The sequence below is a fragment of the Dictyostelium purpureum genome (assembly GCF_000190715.1).
Source record: "Dictyostelium purpureum unplaced genomic scaffold DICPUscaffold_22, whole genome shotgun sequence".
Classification (NCBI taxonomy): Eukaryota; Evosea; class Eumycetozoa; order Dictyosteliales; family Dictyosteliaceae; genus Dictyostelium; species Dictyostelium purpureum.
In genome coordinates this window covers 10,127-35,685 of record NW_003519359.1, presented here as the reverse complement: position 1 = coordinate 35,685, position 25,559 = coordinate 10,127, and the positions used below count along the sequence as shown (strand labels likewise).

General features: G+C 24.3%; 11 protein-coding genes across 11 annotated transcripts in view; 8 read left to right on the top strand and 3 right to left on the bottom strand.

Moving 5' to 3' along the window:
• Positions 1–1,505: 1,505 nt before the first annotated feature.
• DICPUDRAFT_148062 (uncharacterized protein) lies at positions 1,506–2,390 on the top strand (the record flags this gene model as incomplete). The annotated part of the gene is made up of 2 exons (XM_003284272.1): positions 1,506–2,174; positions 2,247–2,390. The coding sequence occupies 2 exons, from the start codon at positions 1,506–1,508 to the stop codon at positions 2,388–2,390; spliced, it is 813 nt and encodes a 270-aa protein (XP_003284320.1).
• Positions 2,391–2,733: 343 nt separating this feature from the next.
• DICPUDRAFT_75255 (uncharacterized protein) lies at positions 2,734–3,189 on the top strand (the record flags this gene model as incomplete). Its single annotated transcript, XM_003284271.1, has 1 exon — positions 2,734–3,189. The coding sequence occupies one exon, from the start codon at positions 2,734–2,736 to the stop codon at positions 3,187–3,189; it is 456 nt and encodes a 151-aa protein (XP_003284319.1).
• A 395-nt stretch (positions 3,190–3,584) lies between these two features.
• Positions 3,585–4,211, top strand: DICPUDRAFT_27447 (uncharacterized protein; the record flags this gene model as incomplete). The annotated part of the gene is made up of 1 exon (XM_003284270.1): positions 3,585–4,211. A coding segment is annotated over one exon (627 nt), but the record flags the coding sequence as incomplete, so codon positions are not given.
• A 3,541-nt stretch (positions 4,212–7,752) lies between these two features.
• Positions 7,753–8,626, top strand: DICPUDRAFT_86189 (uncharacterized protein; the record flags this gene model as incomplete). The annotated part of the gene is made up of 4 exons (XM_003284269.1): positions 7,753–7,866; positions 7,936–8,109; positions 8,178–8,299; positions 8,368–8,626. 4 exons carry the CDS (start codon positions 7,753–7,755, stop codon positions 8,624–8,626), a joined length of 669 nt encoding a protein of 222 aa, XP_003284317.1.
• A 91-nt stretch (positions 8,627–8,717) lies between these two features.
• DICPUDRAFT_75252 (uncharacterized protein) lies at positions 8,718–9,659 on the bottom strand (the record flags this gene model as incomplete). The annotated part of the gene is made up of 2 exons (XM_003284237.1): positions 8,718–9,535; positions 9,632–9,659. 2 exons carry the CDS (start codon positions 9,657–9,659, stop codon positions 8,718–8,720), a joined length of 846 nt encoding a protein of 281 aa, XP_003284285.1.
• A 517-nt stretch (positions 9,660–10,176) lies between these two features.
• On the bottom strand, positions 10,177–11,921 carry DICPUDRAFT_91266 (uncharacterized protein). Its single transcript, XM_003284236.1, has 2 exons — positions 11,864–11,921; positions 10,177–11,501 (listed from the first exon to the last, which is right to left on the bottom strand). Exons 1-2 carry the CDS (start codon positions 11,864–11,866, stop codon positions 10,383–10,385), a joined length of 1,122 nt encoding a protein of 373 aa, XP_003284284.1. The 5' UTR covers positions 11,867–11,921; the 3' UTR covers positions 10,177–10,382.
• A 1,748-nt stretch (positions 11,922–13,669) lies between these two features.
• DICPUDRAFT_27457 (uncharacterized protein) lies at positions 13,670–14,445 on the top strand (the record flags this gene model as incomplete). The annotated part of the gene is made up of 5 exons (XM_003284268.1): positions 13,670–13,738; positions 13,936–13,962; positions 14,040–14,084; positions 14,162–14,272; positions 14,338–14,445. Coding segments are annotated over 5 exons (360 nt in total), but the record flags the coding sequence as incomplete, so codon positions are not given.
• A 176-nt stretch (positions 14,446–14,621) lies between these two features.
• On the bottom strand, positions 14,622–18,378 carry DICPUDRAFT_96632 (cytosolic regulator of adenylyl cyclase; the record flags this gene model as incomplete). Its single annotated transcript, XM_003284235.1, has 5 exons — positions 14,622–15,497; positions 15,607–17,218; positions 17,294–17,533; positions 17,611–18,094; positions 18,131–18,378. The coding sequence occupies 5 exons, from the start codon at positions 18,376–18,378 to the stop codon at positions 14,797–14,799; spliced, it is 3,285 nt and encodes a 1,094-aa protein (XP_003284283.1). The 3' UTR covers positions 14,622–14,796.
• A 722-nt stretch (positions 18,379–19,100) lies between these two features.
• On the top strand, positions 19,101–19,391 carry DICPUDRAFT_148054 (uncharacterized protein; the record flags this gene model as incomplete). The annotated part of the gene is made up of 1 exon (XM_003284267.1): positions 19,101–19,391. The coding sequence occupies one exon, from the start codon at positions 19,101–19,103 to the stop codon at positions 19,389–19,391; it is 291 nt and encodes a 96-aa protein (XP_003284315.1).
• Positions 19,392–19,953: 562 nt separating this feature from the next.
• On the top strand, positions 19,954–24,077 carry DICPUDRAFT_75248 (uncharacterized protein; the record flags this gene model as incomplete). The annotated part of the gene is made up of 4 exons (XM_003284266.1): positions 19,954–19,973; positions 20,157–20,563; positions 20,649–22,322; positions 22,357–24,077. 4 exons carry the CDS (start codon positions 19,954–19,956, stop codon positions 24,075–24,077), a joined length of 3,822 nt encoding a protein of 1,273 aa, XP_003284314.1.
• Positions 24,078–24,375: 298 nt separating this feature from the next.
• Positions 24,376–25,559, top strand: part of DICPUDRAFT_96631 (uncharacterized protein) — a 2,580-nt gene continuing 1,396 nt past the window's right edge. The window contains exon 1 of the mRNA XM_003284265.1: positions 24,376–25,553. Within this exon, the coding sequence (XP_003284313.1) occupies positions 24,668–25,553 (886 nt within the window). The 5' untranslated portion in view covers positions 24,376–24,667. The remainder of the gene's footprint in view (positions 25,554–25,559) is intronic.

The following is a 25,559-nucleotide window of genomic DNA, read 5'->3' as shown; positions in this document are numbered from 1 at the left end:
GATTAATTGTTTTTGAAAATAAAAGGGGGTAAATGAAAAAATATAAAAATATTAGAGCATATAACACACATATTGTTTAATTTTTACTGGTGTGGGAACATTACTTGTGTGTATTTTATTATTAAAATGTAAATAAAGATATTTTTTTTGTATTTTATTAAATACTTACTATTTTTTTTTACTCTAAGATGAAACTTTGAGTTATGATAAAAGTTAAAAACATTATATTTATAATCATTTTAAAATGGGTTAATCCTGGTTTTTAAAAAAGGAAATTTAATAATTATTAAAATTTTAATAAAATTTTATTATTGCACTATTATGGGTAAAGAAAAAAAAAATAAAAAAAAAAAATAAAAAAAGAATTTAATAAATTAAATTAAATATAATATATATAAAGAAGAATTCTCTAAAGTTATAATTGGGTAATAGAGAATGTAAAGAAAAAAAAAAGGTTCAAGACGAAGTTCAATGTTGACCCAAAGTATAGTGGTAAACTAATATGCTAGTATCAAGCAACGCTAAAGTAGTGACCCTCTTTTCGAACATATTTAAAAAAATTCAAACAATAAATAAAAATAAAAAATAAAAAAATAAATAAGTTATTTTTTTAAATTAATTATTATAAATCTGTTTTTATTTATTTATTTTTGTTTATAATTTAAAAATTATGATACTTAGAGCTTCAACCAAATAAAATTATGTTAGTTTTTTCTTAAAAAATTATTTTGATAATTAATATATTTTAATTAAAATTATATTAATTAAAATTATATTAATTAATATTAAAATAAAATTATACTAATTTAATTAATATTAATATATTTTACCTTGTATATGAAGGCCAAATAATTTTCCTTGGTATCAATACAAACCCACTCCACATTACCATTTAATACTGTTATGTTGGTTTTATTTTAATGCGTAACTAACCACACCAAATTAATGTAAATCATTTTTAATTTCACACATTTTTGATAAACATGTCCACGTTATTTTTATTTATGATTAATTTTTATAATAAACAAATATTTATTAACCTAAAAAATAATTAAAAAAAAAATAAAATAAAAAAAAAAAAAATTAATTTTAAAAAACTTTTTTTTTTGTTTTTTTTTTTTAAACACACTCCGCAATATATATTTAAAATAATGTATCATTTTTGACATTTTCTATTGTTTACGTTATGAAATGGATATATTAAAATAAATTATAATAATTTTTTTTTTCTTTTTTTATTTTTATTGTTTTTTTTATTTTTATTTTTTTTTGTTTTGTTTTGTTTTATTATTGTAATTATATATTTAAATTCGAAAACTTTTTAATTGGTTATTTGTAGTTTTATTAAACATTCATATTGTATATATTTATATTATTTGTATTCTTTATATTATTTATATTGTTTATATTATTTTATCTTTTTAATAGGTCTTATTTTTAAAGATTTTTTTTTAAATGTAATTTTTTTTTATTTTTTTTTTTTTTTGTAAAATAATAATATAATAATGACCAGTTTTCAAATCCCAAACATCAACTATAACAGTAACAAAAATAATCAAGAAGAAACCACTGCCAAAGAATTAAAGAGGTCACAGGATTATAATTCAGAAGAATTTCAAGAAATTGAAATACCAATTGATGATTATGATCATTTTACAAGTCATATAGAAAAGATAGAAGGAGTCACTACACCCAACGATAAATCAACAAAAAAAAGCAATAATATTAACAATAACAACATCAACAACAATAATGAATATAGTATTGATATTGATAGCAGTTATAGTGACGATGAAAGTGATGTAGTAGATTACAAAACGATTCAACCAGGTGTCATTAAAGCACACAATAAAGTGGTACTAGTAATTGTAAATAATAAAGATGGTACTCTTACATTGAATGCCAAATACCCAAGAGAATTATCACATTGTTTTTCATCATCTGACTTTTTGCAAATTAAAAGTGAAATCAACTCTTTGAAATCCCACACTGACTCTTTATTCAATAGATTGATTGTTGCCTTTTCTGTTGGTGGTGCCATTTGTGTTCTGGTTTCTTTATTATTATGGTACATCAATTCAAATTTCATAACAATTGGTTCAATCGTATGTTTATCAGTTGGTGTTTTATTGTGGATAGTTTTTGGTATTTTTATTGAACTAAAGCATTATTATGTAAGTATACATTATTTATATTAATATAATAAATAAAACATTAATAGCTAATCATGGTAATTACAATAATAGAGAATTAAAAATAGAAAAGATTATTTTAAAGATTTAAACCGAAGATTTGATCATACAGGGTTAAGATTTAGAGCAAAATATGATAAATCAAGACATCAAAATCCAATTGGGCTAATTTTAGAATTTCCAAAATCACAACAATAATAATTTAATTATAAATATCAATATTGCAATAACATATTTACAATTATCAGTAATCAACTCACAATCACTCATATACCCTCGTCAGTTTTACATTATTATAGTTTAATACCTTTTATAAATCCAATTGGGGGTTATTTTTTTATATTTATTTTTTTTAATTTAATTTTTTTATTTTTTCATTTTTTTTTTTTATGTGTTTGTGTGTGTATATTAAATATTAAATATTGTTTTTTTTTCTTGTACATATAATTATTTTATCTTTTTGTATCATTTAAATAATATTATAAAACAATTAAATAAAAGTAACATATTTTATATGTTTTTTTAAAAAAAAAATAAAAGAATGAAGATTTTATTATTTTTTATTCTATTAATATTGTTGGTAAATTTCAAAGAATGCAATTCTCAAGAATCATCATCATCATCAGACGATCAAGGAGATAACTCATTTTGTATTGGTAAAACTGCATACGAATGTATGAGTTCAGGGGCATGTTGTGTTTGGTGTGAAGGATTAATCAATGGAACCACACCATCACCATCAGAAACACCAACACCAACACCAACACCAACACTAACTCCAACACCAACACCTTCTAACACTACCGGGTCCTGCCATTTCATTCCAGAGATAACCACTTGTTCCGATATGAAATTTGAAGTTTGTGCAAATTATAACATAACTCAATGTACATGTAATTTTAGAGGAAGTAATTCAATATCAAATTTCAATTCCATTCATCTCAGTTATTTAGTTTTTTTAATTATTTCAATTTCAATATTTTTAAACCTTATTTAATAATTTAAAATAATAATAATATGGTACCATATTAATCAAAAAAAAAAAAAAATTTTTAAAAAATAAATTTATATTATTAATTTATTTTATTATTTATTTAAATTTAACTCACTCTTTTCTTTTTTTGGTTATTATGTTTTTTTTCTCATATAAAATTATTTTTACAGTTGCAATAAACACACAACTTAATATTTATTAACCCCATTTGGTTTTTAATTTAATTTTTTTTAATTTATTTTTTTTTAAATTTATTTTTAATTTTTTTGTATTTTTTATGATTATAATTTTTATTTTTTATTTCTGTTCACATAAATTTATTTATCATAGATACAATTAAATAGTAATAATAATAATAGTATATTCTAAATAACTATAAATAATACTATAATAATAAAATGATAGAACAATCAGATAATTATTCTTTATCATTCGAAATTCTATTTTGGAAAGTCTTTCACAATAGATTTTTATTTGAATTAATTTTTGAAGTTTTAAAAACAATGCCAATAGAATATAGTATACCCTCAAAATATTATGTTGGTAATAGAATAACTTTCAAAAATATTTGCTCTTTAAAATGGTTTGTGGAGAATTCTCAAATGGAATTATTGGGTGATAAACTAAAGAGCGATCAATATATTTTCATAGATAAAGGATCAATATTAGATTTTTTCAAAAAATGCAACAATATTACAATTATTGACCAGTTTTTAAAGAAAAAAGAGAACCAAATAAAAAATATAACTAATTTAATAAGCGTTTTGGTTGAAAGTAATAACCATGAGGCCCTACAAATAGCCTTAAGTAATACAAATATGGATCAGAATCCAATAACCATCGAGATAATAAAGAATTCAATTTTATTTTCATCTCCCCAAGTTTTAAAACACCTTTTATCAAAATACCAAGAGCATCAATTAAATAAACCAATTGATTTAGAATTTCAAGAAAAATTAAAACAAGATTCACTTTATTGGGCCTCTCAGAATACAGCGCACCTGGACGAAATGTTACAGTTTATACTATCAGATGATCAGCTTTATAATAATAATTCAACAGAACCAATAAATAATAGAAACAAAATTGACTATTTATGTTATAGAACAATAAAATCTTTAGAAATCAAAAAAAAGTTATTTGAAATGGATCTTGTAACAAAAACAAATATTAATTGGTTTTCTGAAAATATTATCGAATCCCTTAGAGAAATAGAGTATGATACTTTAATTTTTTATATACAACAAATATTTATACTATGCTCTGAGGAAGATTTTGCAATCAATACATTAAACCACGACATTTGTTATTATAAAAAAAAAAAAGATAATGATAATAATAATAACAATAATAATAATAATAATAATAATAATAATAATAATAATAATAATAATAATAATAATAGTAATAACAATTATATTTTTTTTAATAATAATAAAAATAATAGTAATAGCAATCATATTTTAAATTGTTTTAAAGATACAACTTTGGCTCTTGAAATAATTAAACTTCAAAGAGATTTTACCAGCAATGATGATTGCTCCCCAACCATAGAAAGATTAAATAAAATTAACTCAATAATTAGAAATTCAAAATATCCAATGGAGGAGCAAATGAAACAATTAAAGAAAATACTAGTCATCACTACTAAATCAGAGAGATTATTTTTAGAATACATGTTTGAATATGATGAAATTTTAGAAAACATCAGTAGTTACAAGGTTTACCAGTACACATTTACCGTTTTTAGTTTAAATGGCCTAAAATACCTAAAATACCTATTCTCTGTAAAAGGGCAGCAACCTTTCGAGTTAAAAAATATATATTTCAACTATTTTGATTATGAAAAAAATAAAGATATTTTATTAGCAAACCAACCAAGAATTATTCAATTTATCAAATCCTACTTTTCAAAAGAATCAACTGAAAACCAAATTCCCTTTAAGCATTGGGACCAAGTGTTTGAATTTTTAATTGTCAACTGCCCAACTTCAGAAACAATGCATGAAATCGTCAGATTACCCAATATTCCAAAATCAATAATTGGCTATACAGGTTCATTTGGTATTAAAGAATTTAAAAATTACAAAACACTATTAGAACTAATTTCCCAAAATCAAATATCAAAATCAAATATTTCAGCAAGTTATTTACCAATTGGAAATATTAATTTAATCGCCTCAACAGAACTTTTAATTCCATCATTACCTAAAAAAAACATCTACACATTTTTATTTTATAAAAGCTTAGCAGAATTTGATTTACCCACATTAAAATATATAGATTCAATGGGTATAAAAATTGATATATATAGTACTGATTTTTTAAGCTTATTAATAAAATCATATTCAAACAATAATAATAATAATGATAAAAATAACATTAATAATAATATTAATAATAATAATAATAATAATAATAATAATAATAATAATAATAATAATAATAATAATAATAATAATAATAATAATAACAATAACAGTTCTCAAATAGGTTGTGGTAGCAATTTAAAATTTGAAAAAACAATCAGACTATTAAAATATTTAAACGAAAGTGGTTATAAAAGTTTTTCAGAAACATTGTTTTTCCATTTTATAAAAATTTTATTAAAAAATCTTTCAGCTGAAGAAATTGAAGACAAAAGGTTAGAAATTAATTTCAATCACTTCCCATCAGCATCAGTTCAGTTATTTTTGTACTATAGTTTAGAAAGTTACAGTGTACCACATTGTAAAAAAATACTAAATAATCAACAACAGCTACAACAGGAAAAAGAAATAAAATATTATTTTGATCACAATCATTTAGACCCAAAAAATATTCAATCAATAATTTTAAAAAATCCAGATATGCACTATTTCGTCTATGAAGCTGGGAAGCATTCTTATAAAGCAGATCAATTTAGAAAAGTCCCATATATCTTAAAGTATGGTTATTTTAAAATTCTTCAATTGATAGAATTCCTTTTATTCTACCTACCAAAGAGCACCATTGTCTTGATTCATCCGGTATTTGACCATCTCTACAAAAGACTATTGCAATCTATGGAGGTAAACTTTGAAGTTGTTTCAAGAGTAAATCGTTTATTTAAAGAACATTCAGTTGTGATCAAAATCCAAGCATTCCACATTTTTTACTATTTACATCTTAGGTCTGTAAAGCTAAGCGAGTATATAATGTCAAAAAAAAATATAATGGATGTAATTGTATATGGAACTAATACAAGACAATACCGTTACGACTCTAAAAGATCATATAACTATCATGGCTACGATATTGCAAAATATTTATCTCCCGAAGTATTTTCATTTGATTCCATTTTCAACAAATCGTTTGAAAAAATATTATTAAAGTTAATAAATCAACTATCAATCGTACCATTTCAATGTGAAAAAAAAGATGGAGCTAATTCTACCAACAACAACAGCAGCAGCAACAATCATAATAACCAAAATAACATTAGTTTAGAACCGGCATCTATATTTGCACCATTGCAATCTGATGTTGAAGAAACCTTTAGCCCTACTTCCTCTCCTTCCAATGATAAACGTTTTGCAAGTTACAAAGAAGATATAAACTATATATTAAAACTTGGGTCTGGGCATTTAAATTTATTAATTTTATTAATTAATAATAGATTATCGATTCCAGAAGCAATGAAACCTTTAGAAGATTTTTCAACAACCAATAATAATAATAATAATAATAATAATAATAATAATAATAATAATAATAATAATAATAACAATAAAAACATACCTATCAAAAAAATAGAAATTACAAATGATATAAAAAAAAATATTATACAAATTATAAATATCTATCAAATTCAATTGTTGGATCAGTTTAATTTTAATTTTAAAACAATTTTAAAACAAAGTATTGAAACTAATAGAATCGATATAATATGTGATTTATTATTAAATGCAAATAGCTATAGTTTTAGTGGGCAAGAAAAATTGGTCGATATTACAACATATAAAATGTTTTATAATACTTTGATATCAAATCCATCATATATGGGTATCATCGATTACATTTTAAAGAACCATTCAAAATATTTAAAAAAAACAAATATACAATTTTATAAAAAAATTAAAGAATATTTTAAGGAAAATAATTTTTAAAAACCAAAATAAAGCATTGTAGTTAAACAATATTATTATATTTTTTTTTTTTTTTTGTATTTTTTTTTTATAATCATTCCTATATTCCTAGGGTTAAATTCAAAAAATTTCCTTATCGTTTGAAATTTCAATAATCATGGGCCAATAAAAAATTAATTATTTAAAAAAAAACGAATTTGATTGGTTTTACAAACGATAAAAAATATTTTTCCTTTCGTTTGAGCAAATTTTAATTTTAAAAATCTAATATATATTATTATTTGAACTATTTTTTTTTTATTAATAAATTTTTTTTTATTTTTTTTTAATTTTTTTTTTTTTAATTTTATTTACCTTCTAAAAAAATGATACAAACAAACTATTTTTTTTTTACCTTTTTTTGTTTGTTTAAATAAAATCGAAAATATATTTTTTAATTATATTTTGTAAACTATATAAAATGTCTTTAAAGACTGTTGTTTTATTATTCACTATTTTTATGGTTGCAACTGTTTTATCATGTAAAAACAAAGCATGCCTAAATAAAAGATATCCAATGCCAGAGGATGTTCCAGTATGTTTTTTATAATTAAATAATAGTTGTAAAGTAATTACACTAAAAAATATTTATTAATATTAACAGGTCCCACTTAAACATCATCTAAGCCACAAGGAAAGAGTTTTACATGAAACCAAAATGCAAGAATTAATTGACTATACCAAAGCTAAAAATGCCTGGTTCGGTTCATCAATTGTTCATAAAAATGGTACAACCGTTTGCTATGGTGTTAATGAAAGCCATCAATATAACGATCCAGTATGTAGTATAATATATTCCTGATTTTAAAATGGAAAATATTAACAAAAAATTATATTCCTTTCTAGACTCTTCATGGTGAAATGGTAGTTATGCATAACTGTTCAAAATTATTTGGTATTACAAACTATTCAAACTATACTCTTTATACCACTGGTGAATCTTGTCCAATGTGTCAATCTGCTGCAATGTAAATTATTTAATTTTATAAAAAGAATTTTCGACCCATATTTATAAATTAATTTTTTTTCTTTATAGGTGGAACAAATTTTCAACAATTGTTTATGCTACATCAATTGAAACCATGTATTGTGACAAATGCTTGGGCCAAATTCTTATTGATTCAAACTTTTTAGCTGCTTTTGGTAATGGTTTACAAAATGGCTATGTTCCACCAGTTATTATTGGTGGTATTTTAGAAGATGTAACCAATAGAGAAATCTTCCCAGATGCTTGCGATCCAAACTATGAACTCGCATGGAAAGTTACACCAAACTGTACCAAAAAACATCATTAAATAAATAAAAAATTTATTATATACATTTAAATGTAAAAAAAATAAAAAAGAAAATTGGAGATAAAAAATAGTTTATTTTTTTTTTTTATGTTTAAATATCGGTGGAAAAAGTTAATTCACGATTTTCTTCTAGTTCTTTTAATCTTGTTTCATAAGTTGCTTTAGCAATTTGATAGGAATCTGAACCTAAATCCAATGATGAGGGTAATTTACCAGTTGTATTTGAGAGGTTGTATAATGTTTGGGCAACTTTAATTGGATCACCTTTGGCAAATGGTGAATACTTTTTAATCATCTCAACAAGTTCATTGGTCTTGTATTCTTCGATTGGATTTTTGGTTGATGCAAAGTTACCACCACTTGAAAAACTTGTACGGATACCGCCCAACCCAATTAAAACTACAGATACATTGAATGGTTCTAATTCTTTTTGAAGTGAATTTGAAATACCATTAATGGCATGCTTGGTCGATTCGTATGCTGAATATTTGCCACCAATAGTTGAGTATCCACAATATGATGAAATATTTAATACTAAACCAGAACGTTGTTCTCTAAGATATGGGGCTGTGTGTCTAATTACATTATAAACACCAAATACATTTACTGCATAAATCTTTTGGATATCATCAGCTGATAATTCCTCTACGGCACCTATAAAACCATATCCACTATTATTTACAACTACATCTATTCTACCGTGTACTTCAATGGTTTTCTTTACACTTTCTTTTACACTTTCATCATTTGTGATATCGGTTTTAATTGCCAATAACTTTTCTAAATTCTTTGTATCCTTTTTCTTTAACTCATCAATAGTTTGATCTGGGTAACGTGTAATAGCTGTTACCCTATTACCATTATTTAATAATAATTCTATTAAATCCAATCCAATGCCGGTGCTTGTACCTTAATTATTTTTTAAAAAAAATTAATTTTAAAATAAAAATAAATAAAAATAATAAAAAATATACCCACCAGTGACGTACCAAACTTTATTATCACCCTTATTGTTATTATTAATAGCTTCCATTTTTATTTGATTAATTATTTGATTTAGTTTATTTGATTTTTATAATTTTATTTGATTGAAATATTTTTTTTTTGTTTTTAAATAGTTTTTTTTTTTTAAAAAAATGTATGTATTTCTTTGTTTAAAAAAAATCCCATTTTTTATTTTTTTAAAAGAATCATTTTTTTAAATGTAATAATTTTATAATACATTTTCTAAGAACTTAAAAATATTCATTATTTTTTTTAAATTTTAGAAAAATAATTATTTGAAGTGGGACATTATTAATAGGAGTGCTTATTTAGGTCAAAGAAGGTTTCCAAAAAATCAAACTCTATAAAAACCAATAAATAAAAAAAATTCAATTAAAATTCAAAAAAAATTTTTATAAAAATTATTTTTTTTTTTTTTTATTAATTTTGGGCACCGCAATTAGAATGTAATGAACTGTCTAGTGTTGAAAATAAATGCAGGATTTTTTGCTATATAGTTTTAACTTTATTATAATAATAACAATAACAAAAAGAGTTAAATAATTATTTTAAAAAATAAATATATTAATAAATATATTTAAAAAAAAAAATAAAGATGATTTTTTTTTTTCTATTTTTTTTTTATTTAAAAAGTTTTATAGTTTTTTTTTTTTTTTTTTTTGGGGATTTCAACAAAATTTGTTAATATAATGTTGATGATACAAGATGTAGATAAATATGGTGAATAATTGAATAAACCCTAATAAAAAATTTAGAGGTTACCACGTTCAGCTTGTTGACGTTCAATGGCTTCGAAAAGAGCTTTGAAGTTACCAGCACCGAAACCTTGATGGTTGTTTCTTTGGATAATTTCAAAGAAAACGGTTGGTTTATCTTCAACATTGTTGGTAAAGATTTGTAAGAGATAACCTTTATCATCATAATCGATGAGGATGTGGAGTTCTTCTAATTTATCTAAATCTTCTTTGACAGTAATTGGGGCATGGGCTAATTTTTCTCTAAGTGAAACATAATAAGTTTTTGGAACAGTTAAAAATTGAACACCACGTTGTCTTAAACGAATGATTGAATCGATAATGTTGTCAGTTTTAAGGGCAATGTGTTGGACACCAGCACCATTGTAGAAATCGACGTATTCTTGAATTTGACTCTTTCTGATACCATTGGCTGGTTCATTGATTGGTAATTTAACTTTTTCACTGCTATCTGAAACGACAATTGATCTTAATGATGAGTATTCAGTGTGGATGGTTTTGTCATCAACAGACCAGAAACGGTGGAACTTTAATACTTTTTCGTACCATTCAACAACTGGAGTCATTTGTTGATCGGCATGGTTACTTACAACGTGGTCAACAATGTTGAGACCAACTGGTTCGGTAATTTTAGATAATGGATCTGAAGTAACTTTATATGAGAAACCTGGTAAATGAGCACCTTTGTATTGGCTTCTATCGATGAAGGTGTGAGTTGTTTCACCATATGGACCCATGATGGTAGCTAAAGTGACAGTACCATGTTCGTCTTTAATTTGGTGTGGTTCTTTGACTGATTTAGCACCATTCTTGACTGCTTCATCATAAATAAATTTGACGTCTTTAACTCTGAAAGCAATATCTTTGACACCATCACCATGTCTCATCATGTGATCAGCATAATCTTTATTGTCACCAGTTAATGGTGAGGTGAAGGCCATAATAATTTCATTTTGACGAACAACGTGGGTAGCATACTCACGGTTACCAGTTTCTAAACCACTGTAGGCAACATTTTCAAAACCAAATCTTGCATTATAATAAACGGCACTTTGTAAAGCGTTACCAACCCAAAAAGTAACATGGTCAAAACCTAAATAATCTGCTAAATTTTCCTATTAATATAATTTAATTAATTAGTATATGGTTTTATTTAATTTATATATTTATAATATAAAATTTATATGGCTAACTTTAGTTATTTAATATATTATTATTATGATGATCATTATTATTATTATTATTATTATTATTATAATTATTATTATATAAATTTATAAAAAAAATTTTTTTTGAAAATTAAAAGATATTTTTCATAAAATTTTATCCAAAGAAATAAAATATTTTATCTTTTTTTTTTTCTTTTCTTTTTTATAATTTTATATTGATATTTATTAGGGTAATATTTATTAAAATAAAAATTTTAAATGATTTTTTATTATTATTTACCATATTTTTTATAATATATGTATCTTACCATTATATATATATTTTATTTAAAAACTCTCGTGTCTATTTAAAAAATAAAATGAAATAAAAAAAAAAAATTTATCTTTGTAAATTTCAAAAAAAAAAAAATAAAAAATAAAAAAAAAAAAAAAAATAATAAAAAAATTTAAATAAAAAAAAAAAAAAAAAAATTTATTTATTTTTTTATTTTTGTATATTATCAAAATTTAATTTATATAATTTTTTTTATTTTTTTTTATTCCATTTAAATTTCCTCATTTTTTTTTAAAGGGCATATAACGCTATAGTATCATTATACTATTTTTGTTTTTTTTTTTTAAAAAAGTTTTATTTTATTTTTTTATTTATTTTTTTTATTTTTTTGTTTACAGTTTTTCAATTATTATTTGAAAGCTGAAATTTAATCTTATATTTTTTTTTGATTTTAATTTAGAAATTACGTTTTTTTACTTTTTTAATATTTTTTTTTCGTTCTCACAGTCCACACTGCTTCTAAAGAATTAAATTTTATTATATCACCAATATAACACCAAACAGGATTTTTTATTAATGAAAGCCTTTTAATATCACTTTATTATAAATAATTATAAATACTAATGGTTTTATTTTATAAAAAAAGATTTAATTTGTAGGGATGAAACATTTGTGTTAAAGTATATTTATTATTTCCATTAATAGAAAATACCACAAAAAAATGTTTAGGTGATCATTTATTTTTAAAAACAATTATTTTTATCTTTAAAATAATTTAATTATTGTTATTTGAGATATTACAATTGTTTTTTTTTTTTAAATTTTTTTTAACACACATAATTAATATATACATCTTCAACTTTTAAATGGTTTTGATAATTCAAATATTTAGAAAATAAAGATAATGATATTAATATAATGGATTCCAAATTAACAACAACAACAACAAAAACAACAACAAACAAAAACCACCATAAAACAAAACAAATATGTGTTAATTTTTCCCTACATAAAAAATAAAAAATAAAAAATTTAAAAAATAAACAAATCTGCAAATCTAAATACATTAAAGTATTTAATTCTATTAGAAGGGTTTAGAACAATTTATAAATTATTTTTTTATTAAAAATATTATTTTCTCTTTTGATCAAAAACTATCTTTTTTTATTTTTTTAAATTTTAGAAAACTATGCTTAAATAATATAGCACTAACCAAATCGTCTAAATCTTCCAAATTACTTCGATATGACTGTCCACTGGAGTTTTAACTTATAAAACTGGTGGATCCTTAAATACTGTTGATGGTTGGGGATTTTTATACAATAAATTTAATTTAAATTTTCATTTAGTTTCGCTCCGAATCTTTTTTTTATGTATAAATTTTTTTTTTTTTAAATTTCTTTCTTTTTGTGTATTTTTCAAAATGTCACATATTATATTTTAATTTTTACAAAAAATAGTGATTTTGAAAAAAATGATTTATTTAAAATAAAATAGTGATTATTTTTTTTTTATGTTTTTTTTAACGTGAAGTCCATTCAAATAGTATCTTCAGTTTGGGAAAAGATGATATATCCTAAATTATATAAATAATAATATATATATTTGTTTTCAATTTTTTTTTATTTTTAATTTTTTTAATTTTTAAAAAATTTTTTTAAAATTTTTTTTTATTTTAATTTTTTTTTTTTTTTTTCATCATTTTTTATTATTTAACTAAAATATTATAAATAAATTATAGAAATGGATCCAGTCTCAGTTGGTAATTTTCATTGGAATAGTATATTTTGTCAATGTAAAAATTCTAATTCTATCAAATCTTTATACTTTTTAAAAAACAGGTAAAGCTTTTGCTGAACATTATTACCGTATTTTCGATAACAATCGTTCTTCCTTAAATACCATTTATGTAGGTATATGTTTATTTGGTTTATTGTTCAAGGAGCTGTAGATTATTTTTATTTAGGAAAGAAAGAAAAAAGGGGATTTTCTCTGTATAAATATATTGGATTTTTAAAAATATTTCGAAAAGCAATACCCCAAAGCATATTATTGGGCCAAACAGCGTGATTACTAATATAATCTAATTATTTATATTTAATATAGCAACCACAAAGTATTTTAACTTGGGAAGTAAGTATACATCTCTTCATTTATTTATAGTATGACTTTTTTACTTATTTTATTTTTAAACTCTTATCAATTAAAAGGGCAAAGTATTCCAAGGTCAACAAGCCATCTGTACCTATATTAATGTATGTATATTTCTGTTTTTTAAAAAACTACTTTATATTATCAACTTTACTCTAACAGTATTCATAAAAATATACAGGAACTTCCATTCCAAAAAGTTGAAAGAAAAATCCAATCAATTGATTCACAACCAACCATCATTCCAAACTTCCAACCAGGTGTTTTAGTTACAATTACTGGTACTTTAGTTGTAGGTTTATTTTGAATAAAAATAAAAGTTTATGGATAGAGACTAATTTTTTTTTTTTTTTTCAGATTGATGGTGAACCAAAACCATTAAAATATGTTCAAGTTTTCAATCTTCTTCCAAATCAAGGTTCATATTTATTATTAAATGACTTCTTCAGATTCTCATTAGATTAAAAAATTTAAAAATTTAAAAGATAATAAAAATTTTATTTAAAATAGTTATAAAACAAAAACAAAAACAAAAAAAAAAAAAAAAACAAATAAATTTACCCTAATGGTTTTTTGTATTTAAAGAATATTTCGAAAACTTTTTTAACTATAGTTACATTTATTACTCTTTAAGTATTTTTATTTAAAGGAAAAAATTTATTTATTTTTAATATTAAAATACAAAGAATTTTATTTTTTGGTTTTTTATAAAATACAATATTATAAAGTTATTTATTATTATTGTTGTTGAAGTGTTGCTTTTTGTTGCTGTAATTATTATTATATTTAATTTGGAGTTGAAAAAAAATTATTCATTTATAAATCGTGATAAGGTTCTAAACTTGAAAAAATTGCAATATCGAATAAATCATAAATAAATCTTCTTGCACCTAATCTATATTTAAAGGTATTTAAAAGATTTAAGACGGCATGTAACATTTCACCAGAGGCAAAATGATCAGGATATTTGACCTTTAAACGTTTTAAATTTTTAGAAGCACCTTCAGCAGTGATGTGAGATGAAAGGTTACCTACAAAAGTAATGATTTCATTTTTAATTGGATCGTTGAAATAATTTGCTGGTAAAGTTTCGAATGAGTGATCAGCCCAAGAGCCTAAATAGTCATATGTTGGTACAGTGAGGAATAAACTCTTTTTAAAATCTTTTGGTAAGAGAATACGTGAGTTTAAATCTTGAGGACTTTCCCAACCGAATTGGTTGAAAATTGGTTGTGCTTCTTCGATACAAGAGATCATACCCAATGCATAGAAACAAGTGCTACGAAGAGAGAGACATGGTGACTTTTCAGAGATATCAATTAAGAGACTGATAATTGAGTTGTTGGAGTCTTGTTTAATGAAAGCTGAAAAACCATCTTGGCTTGAACCAATATGACCAATTGCAATTAATGCTGCTCTTTTATCTAATTGTTTAGCAGATGGATCATTAAGGACCTGAATGAAACGATTAAAGTTATCAGATTTTTTAATGATTTGACAACCCTTTTCAGTTTTAGCTAATTCTCCAAAAAAGTGTGGTGGTAAATATACACCGCTAGTGGGAGCTTCCATCTGGAGCCTCTTTGAAACGCCAAACTGAGGGTGAAAGGGCTTCTGAAACTGCACTTTCCATTGCGATGACATATGCTGCATTTTCACTGTTGATCCAAAGTTGTTCTTCTTGTTCGACAAAGTTGTTGTTTTGTAAAAGACTTTCCAAACCTTTTGGACTTGAAAGGAATCTAAGTAATAAACTTTTACCTTGTTTACCAAGCTTCAAAAGATTTGGCTTCAAGTCGATTAATTCCTCTAAACATAATTGATCGTCACATGCTTCATCAAGTACATTCAATGAGAGACCAGATACTTTGGTATCAGTATCATTTAATTGTTGAACCAATAGCTCGATACCCCAATTTGAAAAATCTTGTACACCAGATCTTAAAAGGAAACGAAGATATTTGGTGGCTAAATAACGTACAACACGACTGTTTGAAGTAAGAATCTTTTGGAGAATGGTTCTAGATGCCCCGTTAACATTATAATCTAAACTGGTCATAATAAGATGTGATAAATCATCACGACCTGGTAATTCTGCTAATGGCTTGATGTAATCGAAAATGTTATTTCTTGCCAAAATTTCCAAACCCAATAAATTACTACTGAGAGTACCCAACATGGTAAAATATTCTCTTGACATAGTTTTTAAAACTTTTTCTGGATTTAAAAGACGATTGCTGTTTTGTTTATCATTTTCTTTGATTTTACCAGTTGAGAAATCCAACTCGAGCTTTAACATATCTGCAATTTGTATGATGGTTTTATTATCCTTTAAGAAATCAAAACCAATTTCATGAGCGATTAATACTTCCAAGCAAACACAGGCAGTACGGACATATTTGAGATTTTCAGTAGTCCAGGCCATGGTGGAAAAAAGTTTTTTATTTGGACGAAGGAAACTAAGCATTCTTTTAATGAATTTGGTCTTAAGAGTACCTGCCAAGTGTTGTGGGTTATTTAATGGACCTTCTAAAAGTTCAAACATAAGTTCCCAATTCCACTTTTGAAAATCCTTAGTTACCAATACTTGAGTATCTTTAATCTTTTGTTGAAACTGTGCTTCATCCATATGCCAATCCATTTTCATTTTGACATCATCAACTTTATCTAAACGACGATCCTGACCTTTAATACGACGCCACTTGTTGGCACCAGTTAAACCAATGGCTAATGTGCTATCCATAAGAGTAGTAGTTGATTTATTGTGTGAATAGCTGTGAAGATTTGTTACCATGGTATTTGAGGATGATCTTAAACGTGGATCTAATCTAAATGAGATTGCACTATTAACTAATGATGGAAGGGTTTGAAGTTTGGCACATTGTGAGGTGGGAAGCAATTGATTTGACATGTGTAATAGCTCTGCTAATAAAACAGTACTCTTTAATGAGATGTTTCTTGAACGCTCTTTTTCAGATTCAATACCATCTCTATTGACATAATTGCCTAAATATACTAAACCTTCAATGAGACCATTATTAATGAATGCAATTAATAGTACTGATAAATAGTTGTTTAATAAATTATGTCTTAATGATCTTGTACGACTTGGTAAATCTTGAAGTGTTTCTGAACCAAAATTGAATGTTTGGGTTGGTTTCTGTGGTCCAAATGTTTCGGAAATACTTTTTGGTAATTGTACTCTAAAAATTTCAAAAATTGAATCTAAACCTTTTTCCTTTTAATAATAAAAAAAAACAATTGAAAATTAATATTATATTTTATATAATATAATTTTAAAAAAAATATTTACCTGTAATTCAATTTGAGGCATTCTTAATGAATCAACTATTGATTTTAATCCTTGATCATCAGATGTTAATGAAATCAATCCAATCCAACTTTTAATTAAAGTTAAAACAGCTTTTGAGCTAGCAGTCCATCTCTTCATTGCGATTTCATCTTCTTTTTCTTTTTCCTTTTCTTTTTCTTTGTTTCCACCTTTAACTTTAATACCAATATTAAATGAATTTGTTAATGGTGATAAAATAATCTAGAATATTATAATAATAAATTAATTATTAGTATGAAGTTTAAAATAACTATAAAATTAAAAAATAAAATAGTTACCTCTAAATCAGATTTTGGTCTAATATAACATCTTGTATTTTTATCAGATAATAAATATAATATACAAATTAAAAGTGATTCTTGGATACCTTGATAGAATGGATCTAAAACAGCATCGAAAATAGTTCTAATACCACCACAATGAGATGAGATTTGTGGATTACGAATTGAAATTTCAGTTAGGCACTCTAAGCTAACTCTACAAAATCCATCCTCTTGATTTTCAGATAAAGCTACCAATGCTTTAACAAAACAATGTGGCATTAATGAACAATCAATTTCCATAATGGTTCTAATAATCTTTAATGCTTGAATTCTTTCTGATTCACTGTGTTTATCACGTTCTAATGAACGTGTAATAAAAAAGTGTACTTTTAATTCTAATAAATCTTTGATTGATTGTGAATTGCTTAAATAATATCTAATTGCTCTTAAACCTGCTGTTCTAATTGTTTTTGGTGGCAGTGCAATAAATTGTCTTAAACTTGATTTAAAAAAAAATTATATTAACATTAAATACTTTGTAAATTTTATAAAATAATAGGTAAAGGTATACTTTTTAAATATGGTATATTCATTTAAATCTATTTTTGATAAGTCTGGTATAAATTTCTTAAGTTCTACCATTTTATTGATATGGTCCAATTTAATTTTTAAGGTTAAAGACTTTTCATCTAGACATTGTAATGATTCTAACAGTTGTTTCTTTAACTCTGCATTTGATGGATGGGGTGGTGATACCTTGCCATTACTATCACTATATGTCATTCTTCTTTTATTAATTATTTTTTTATTTAAAAAAAAATAATTTAAACTATATTATATATTTATACTTCTTTTACTAATACACAACAAAAAAAAAAAATTATAAACAAAAAAAGAGATATTAAATTTACATATATATATATATAAATAATAAATTATAATACAAAACTATTTTATATATTTATTTGTTTATCTATCTATATATTTTGATTAAATTTCTATAAATAAATAAATAAATAAATTTATTTATTTATAGGACAGAATCAATGTATGTGGTGATTTGAAATATATATATACACAAAAAATTATTTAAACAAATACTATTATATTGTTATTATAAATAAATAAATAAATATAAATATAAATATAAATATTAATAAATATAAAAGTACAGTTTTTTTAATAACAATAAATATTTAATATCTGGTGTGTGTATTTTTTTTTTTTTTTGTTATTAAAAACTTTTTTTTTTTTTAAAATAATTTTTTATTTTTTTAAAAATTTTTTTTTTTTTATTTTTTTTTAAAAAAAATTAAATTTTTTTTTATTTTTTTTCTTTTTTAAATTTATCACATCTCTATTTTTTATTCATAATTTTCTCACCATCTTTGAAGACCTATTTTGTTTTTTTTTTTTTTGGTTATTTTATTTTATTCTATTTTTGTTTATTCATTCTAATAATTGTTGTGTTTGTCAATATTTTTAGTAAAATAAAAATAGTAATTATGCAATTTATAACACAACAACAATCACAGCAAAAACCATTACAAACAATAACATCACCTAATATAAATAATAATAATAATAATAATAATAATAATAGTAATAGCGCTAATGGTAATAGTAATAATGATAATAATAACTCAGCTTTACAACAACAATTACAACTCCAACAAGACCAATTATTTCAAATTCAAATAAAAAGAAAAGAGGAATATAATGAAGCACTTAATGCATGTTTCTCATTAATTGAAACATCTCACCAAGATTACAGGCATGAATCAATTTTCGATTAAATATTTGTGTGATGTGGTGTGTTTTTATTTTGTGTTTAAAATAATTATATTTACAAAAAAAAAAAGAGTTTTCTTTTTTATATATTTAAACTATATAAGTTAGTTTTTTATATATTTAAACATATAGACTTAATATTTATTTTTTATTCATATTCACATAAATAATGTGATATAAGAAAAAAAAGAACAAAATAGAAAGTTTTTTAAAAAAGAAAAAAAAGAAAAAAAAAGATAAAATTGAAACAAAAACAATTTTTTTTTTGTAAATTATAATTTTTGTTTTAATTTGTAAATTTGTTTTTTTTTTTTTTTTATTAAAAATTTTGAGATTTATTCTAACTTTGAAAAACATTTCTTTTTTTTATTATAATATTAATATTAATATCTTTTTTTTTTATAATGATTTATTTAAATTATTTGAAAAAAAAAAAAAAAAAATAAAAAAAAAAAAAAAAAAACTAAATAAAATAAATAACCATACAAATAAATAATCTCTCGAATAACAATAATATTCATACAATAAATTTAAAATATATTTAAACTACAATACTTTTTAAATAAAATGAATATAGAATTGTCAAAGTCGGTGTCCAAAGTATCGTAGAGTTAACTACTTCACCATTTTGTACCAATTCAACAAAAATAAAAATATTAAATTTATTATTGGATATGATTAACAATCCATTATTATACAGGTTAGTATTAAAATACAATAAAAAAAAATAAAAAAAAATAGAATACAATACTAATTCAATTTTTAAATAGTAAAACGGTTATTAGATATTCTATTAAAGGTATAGGTGTTATAGGGTGTCAAGATGAATCATTGGTTACTCCAAGTATCAAATTTTTAGCAAGAATTTTAGAATTTAAAAGTGAAAACTATCAATATACAAAGAAGGTTTGTTTTCATTCTCTTAGTAGAATAGGGAGAAGATACCCAGTTTATCAATCGCTCTTGCTAGCTCTCTTTGAAAAGTATTTTATGTCACCAAACTCGTCAATCGATGTTATTTCCTCAATTTTATTAGCATATGCACGTCTTTCCCAAACCAATTCCCAAATTAGAGCAATGTGCATGAAAAGGTGGCTTGAAGCAATTGAGTCTCCAGTTTCACATTCAAAATCTGCTGGTATTTTATCATTAGGGTATGCTTCATGCCCAACTGGTAGTGAGTATCGTTTTATTATTTTTTTATTTAAATTTTTTTTATTTATTTTTTATTAACTATTTTTTTTTTTATTAAAAAAATAAAGATATTGTCAATGATAAAAACATTGAATCTTTATGTTATAGTAAATCAATAGAATGTTTACAATTCCATAAAGTTTATGAAGTCATTGAAGATGAACAGAATGATCCTTGGAAAATGGAAAATGTGTACCAAGTTCAAGTATCGGCATGTAAAGCTTTGGGATTATTAGCAAGATCAAACACAACCGAATGGTTACCTAAAATTTCAAAAATATTTAAAACGATTCTTAGTAGCACCAGATATGCAGGTCCAGTAAAAGCTCAAGTACTTTTAAACTATGGTCAAATTTCCTACTATTTAAATACCAGCTCACCATTTTTCACTCCACTAAAAGTTCTATTATTTGAATTAAGTGCCGATGATAATAGTTTAATCTCTGTTCCAAGTTGCCAATCGTTAACAAAGTTTGCACTATCTCATGATAGTAACTACTCTGAAGTTAAGCAAATCCTTCGTTCAAAATTACCAAATATAAAAGTAGCTAAACAAGACCAAATTGAAATGTATTTAAAAACATGGTGTAAATTAATCTCTAAAAACTATCGTCCAATCCTTAATCAGTGCTCATCTATTATTAGTCCATTATATTCAGATCTATATGACCCAAAGTCTCAGCTTTCAAACCAACTATCACTCTTAAAGAATAGGCCAGCAATAGAACCCAATCAAACCAATCCCACAAACCTGCATTTGTTTGACAATGCTTTCAATGACTACCAACAGCTGGTATCGATTTGTAAATGCTTTTCAATGGTTGTCATTCAAGCAATTTTAGCACTTTTCAAGAAAGCCTCATTAATTGATCATGTACCATATAGAAAAGCATTAAAGGAAAAAATTATTCAACAAAAATTAAAAGGTTTTTCCTCAACTAGTAACGAAAACTATGATGAAGCATTAAAAGAACTAAGCTCCGATCCAATAAAAAGAGAGGTTTTTTTATCAGTTATTAATAGCCCTGATCAATTAATGGACAACCAAATATTTTTTCAAAAAATTAAACAATATCATCAAAAATTTAACTCATCATCTCAAAAAACTGATACAAAACCTGTTGATCCCAGATTGGAAAAGAAAAATTTATTTAAACCATTACCACTTATAGGCCAACCAACCACCTCCACTACTTCCACAACAACATCAACAACTAGCACTACAGAATCTTCTAAAAATGTTGAATCTTCAAATATAACCACCTTATCACCAACAGGCACTCCCGTTAAAAACAAAACTTCAAAACCAGTAAAAATTGAAGCCTCTCCAATTTCTGCAATGCTAGCCGCCACCAACTCTCAAGATGAAAACAATAAATCTGGAGAGAAAAAAAAAAGCTTATTTGCACCATTACCACTAATTACTCCCCCAAAACCTCCTGGCTTGGTCTCAAATGATATTAACTCGCCATCACCAACACCCTCATCAAGTGTAAATAATGCCCAAACCATTACAACAGATTCTTTACAATCAAATACTAGATCACCATCACCACCATTATTAATGGCTGATAACAATAATAGTGCTAATAATAATAATAATTTAATTAAAAAAGCAATCGAAAATCAAGATAATATTAATAGCAAGCAAATCACCGCGGCACCAGTTATGGCAACAGGTCAGGACTCAACAACACCAACAAACCCAATACCACAACCCACACCAAATATATCTAAAAAGAGTCTATTTTTACCATTACCATTAATAAATAAAAGCCCCAGCATCACCTACACCATCGGCAACTGAAGCAACAAAAAGCTCAACAACTGTGTTACCAACACCCCCTATTCAAAAAACACCGCCACAACCAACATCACCACCAATCAAAAAAAGTTTATTTTCACCATTACCACCAATTTCCTCATCACCAAAACAGTCACCCACCGAAACAACCCCATCACCACCAATTGTGTCACAACCAACGACAAACATATCACCATCAATCATCAAAAAAAGTCCATTAAAACCCTTGCCATTAATCTCCTCAACAACTCCGTCCACCTCCACACCACCAAGCACTACAACCATAACACCATCTAATCATCCATTAAAGAGACCAAATGTTGAAATTTATCAACTACCACCAACTATTAAAAAGACAGCATCAACATCTACCACTACATCCAAAAATCTTTCACTTGGTGCCAAACTAATGGGTAATTGGCAACAACCACCACAAATAACAAAAAAACCACCAAGTCCATTTAAACCATTACCATTAATCCAACCCAACAACTCTATACCTACTACTACCACATTAACACCCAATAGATCGAATCTTAACATTTCAAATGATCCTATTCCAAAAGAAAACCCAAACAAAATGGAAATTGAAAAACCAATACAATCACAAAAACAATTTAATAATGAACCATTAATTACCAATAGAGATAACTTAAATTATAGCGAGAACGAAAGCAATGAAGAAGATGATAGCAATGTAGAAGATGACGATGACGATGAACTAATGATTGACGATGGTGGTAACGGTATAAGCATTGAACAACCAGATACGACATCATTTATTAAAAAAAGAAAAACAAATACACTTATTCTTCCAGACTCTGATGATGAATCAACAACAGTACAAGGCAATCATCAACAACAACAAAATGAATATCAATCATCAGAATCAGGTGAATCAAAGGATATCAATAAGAAAAATATGAAAATGAAAATGAAACAACAAAATCAACAACATCAACATCAACAACAACAACAAAAACAAAAACAACAACAAAAACAACAGCAAAAACAACAGCAACAACAAAAACAACAACAACAAAAACAACAAAAACCAAAAGCTAAAAGAGAAAGAGAAAGAGAAAAAGAAAGAGATTTAGATACAACAAATTCAGAGAAAAAAGAAAAGAAATTAAAAACCAATCCAACCACTGTAAACTTTGAAGAAACCATACTTTATCAAGATGTCGACTTTTCCAAATCTAAAAACCTACCAGCAATATGCTCTTTTTACAAAATTGGTATGTGTAAAAAAGGAACAGAGTGTACCTTTCTTCATGAAGGACCAGTTGAAATACGTAAACCAACTGAACTATGCAAATTCTTTAAAACTGGAAATTGTGTTAGAGGTGCAAACTGTACTTTTTCCCACGATCTCACTATGGAACCTTGTAAATTTTATAACTCTCCCTCTGGCTGCACCAACACTGAATGTCAATATGGTCACCGTTTAATTACACCACCTTTGAACCCATCCACCTCCCCTGTGCAACTTTCAAACTCACCAGTACTTTTATCAACGAATTTAAATATTGACCATCAACAACAGCAATTACAACAACAGCAATTACAACAACAATCAAATCCCAAATTATTTGGTGTTTCTTTTCAAATAGATAATAATAATCAATATTTCCACCAACAAAACTCACCCCCACAATTACCTAGCCAATTGCCTCAACTTCCTCAATAAAATATACCATTTATTTATAAAATTAAATTTTAATTTTAATTTTATTTAAATTTCATAACCCATAAAATATATATATTTTACAAATATTTTTAATTAAATTTTATTTCATTTTATCTTTTTTTTTTTTTATTCAGATATTAAAAATTATTATTATTTTTTTTATTTTTTTATTTTTTAATAATTTATTTTTTTTTTAATTTATTTTTTAAAAATTTAATTTTTTTTTTTATTTTTTTTTTTTAAATAAATAAGACAACTCTGGTTACAGTTATTATTTCGTACAGAGGGTTATAACTATCTTTGTTAAATTTTTGTTTATTCTAACAAATAATTTTGTATCACCTAAAATAATAATATTTTTTTATTTTTTAATTTTTTATATTGTGTGTGTTTCTTTTTTTTTTTTTTTTACAAAGAGAAAAAGTGAAAATTTTTATCATTATTTATTTTAAAATAATTTCGTGCACACTACAGATAAAATAAAGCTATTATTTTAAAGATAATAGTTTTTTTAAAAAAAAGCCAATATAAAATATTTCTAATAATTATTTTATAATATAAAACAAATAAATAACAATATAAAAACTAAAATGAAACTAATAATAAAATTAATATTAATAGTGTTAATATTTAATAATATAACGATTCTAGTAAATAGTACCAATAGCAATAGCAATAATAATAATAATAATAATAATAATAATAATAATAATAATAATAATAATAATAAATACCATAATGGCAAAAATGACAAATATAGCAATCAAAGAGAAGATGATAAACTAGATATGGATTCACATGCATTTAATAGCTATAGCACAACTAAACAATATACAACCTTATTCCAACAAATTTCAGATAGAATATTTTATCACGGTGATTATTATAGCGATTTATCAACAGCAATTACACAATTTGGTAACTTTATAGGAAGTCTTAAAAGCGGCTCTTTTAAAAACTCATTAAAGTCACGTAAACATACAACTAAAGAAACTAATGAAAACAATGAAGAATCATCATATTTTACACCATCACCTTTATTATCACCAAGCACATTTTTGCAACAACAAAGAATAGAAATGTTACAACAAAAACAACAAAAACACAACTATCAAACCCAACACCAATATAAAACATTAGATAAAAAATCTATTACCGAAAGAGATGCAAGTTTAACCTTAGGTGAACACCCAATAAACGATGGTTTAGAAGAATGGTTCAAAAACAATAAACCCCAAAAACTCCTATTAGAGAAAAAAGAATCACAACTTAAAAACAATCTTCTTCATGGTACAAATGTTGCCTCTGTTTGCAACTCTGGTGTAGTAGTCAAAGACGATGTTTCAGTTAATACATGTAAAGGTGAAACATGTTATATCAACGAGATGAATTGTAATGGCAAAAACATTCTGTCAATAACTTTAACCTCATACGACAAAACTATCAATTATGATCTATGTCAATTTACGTCTGTAAGTATAT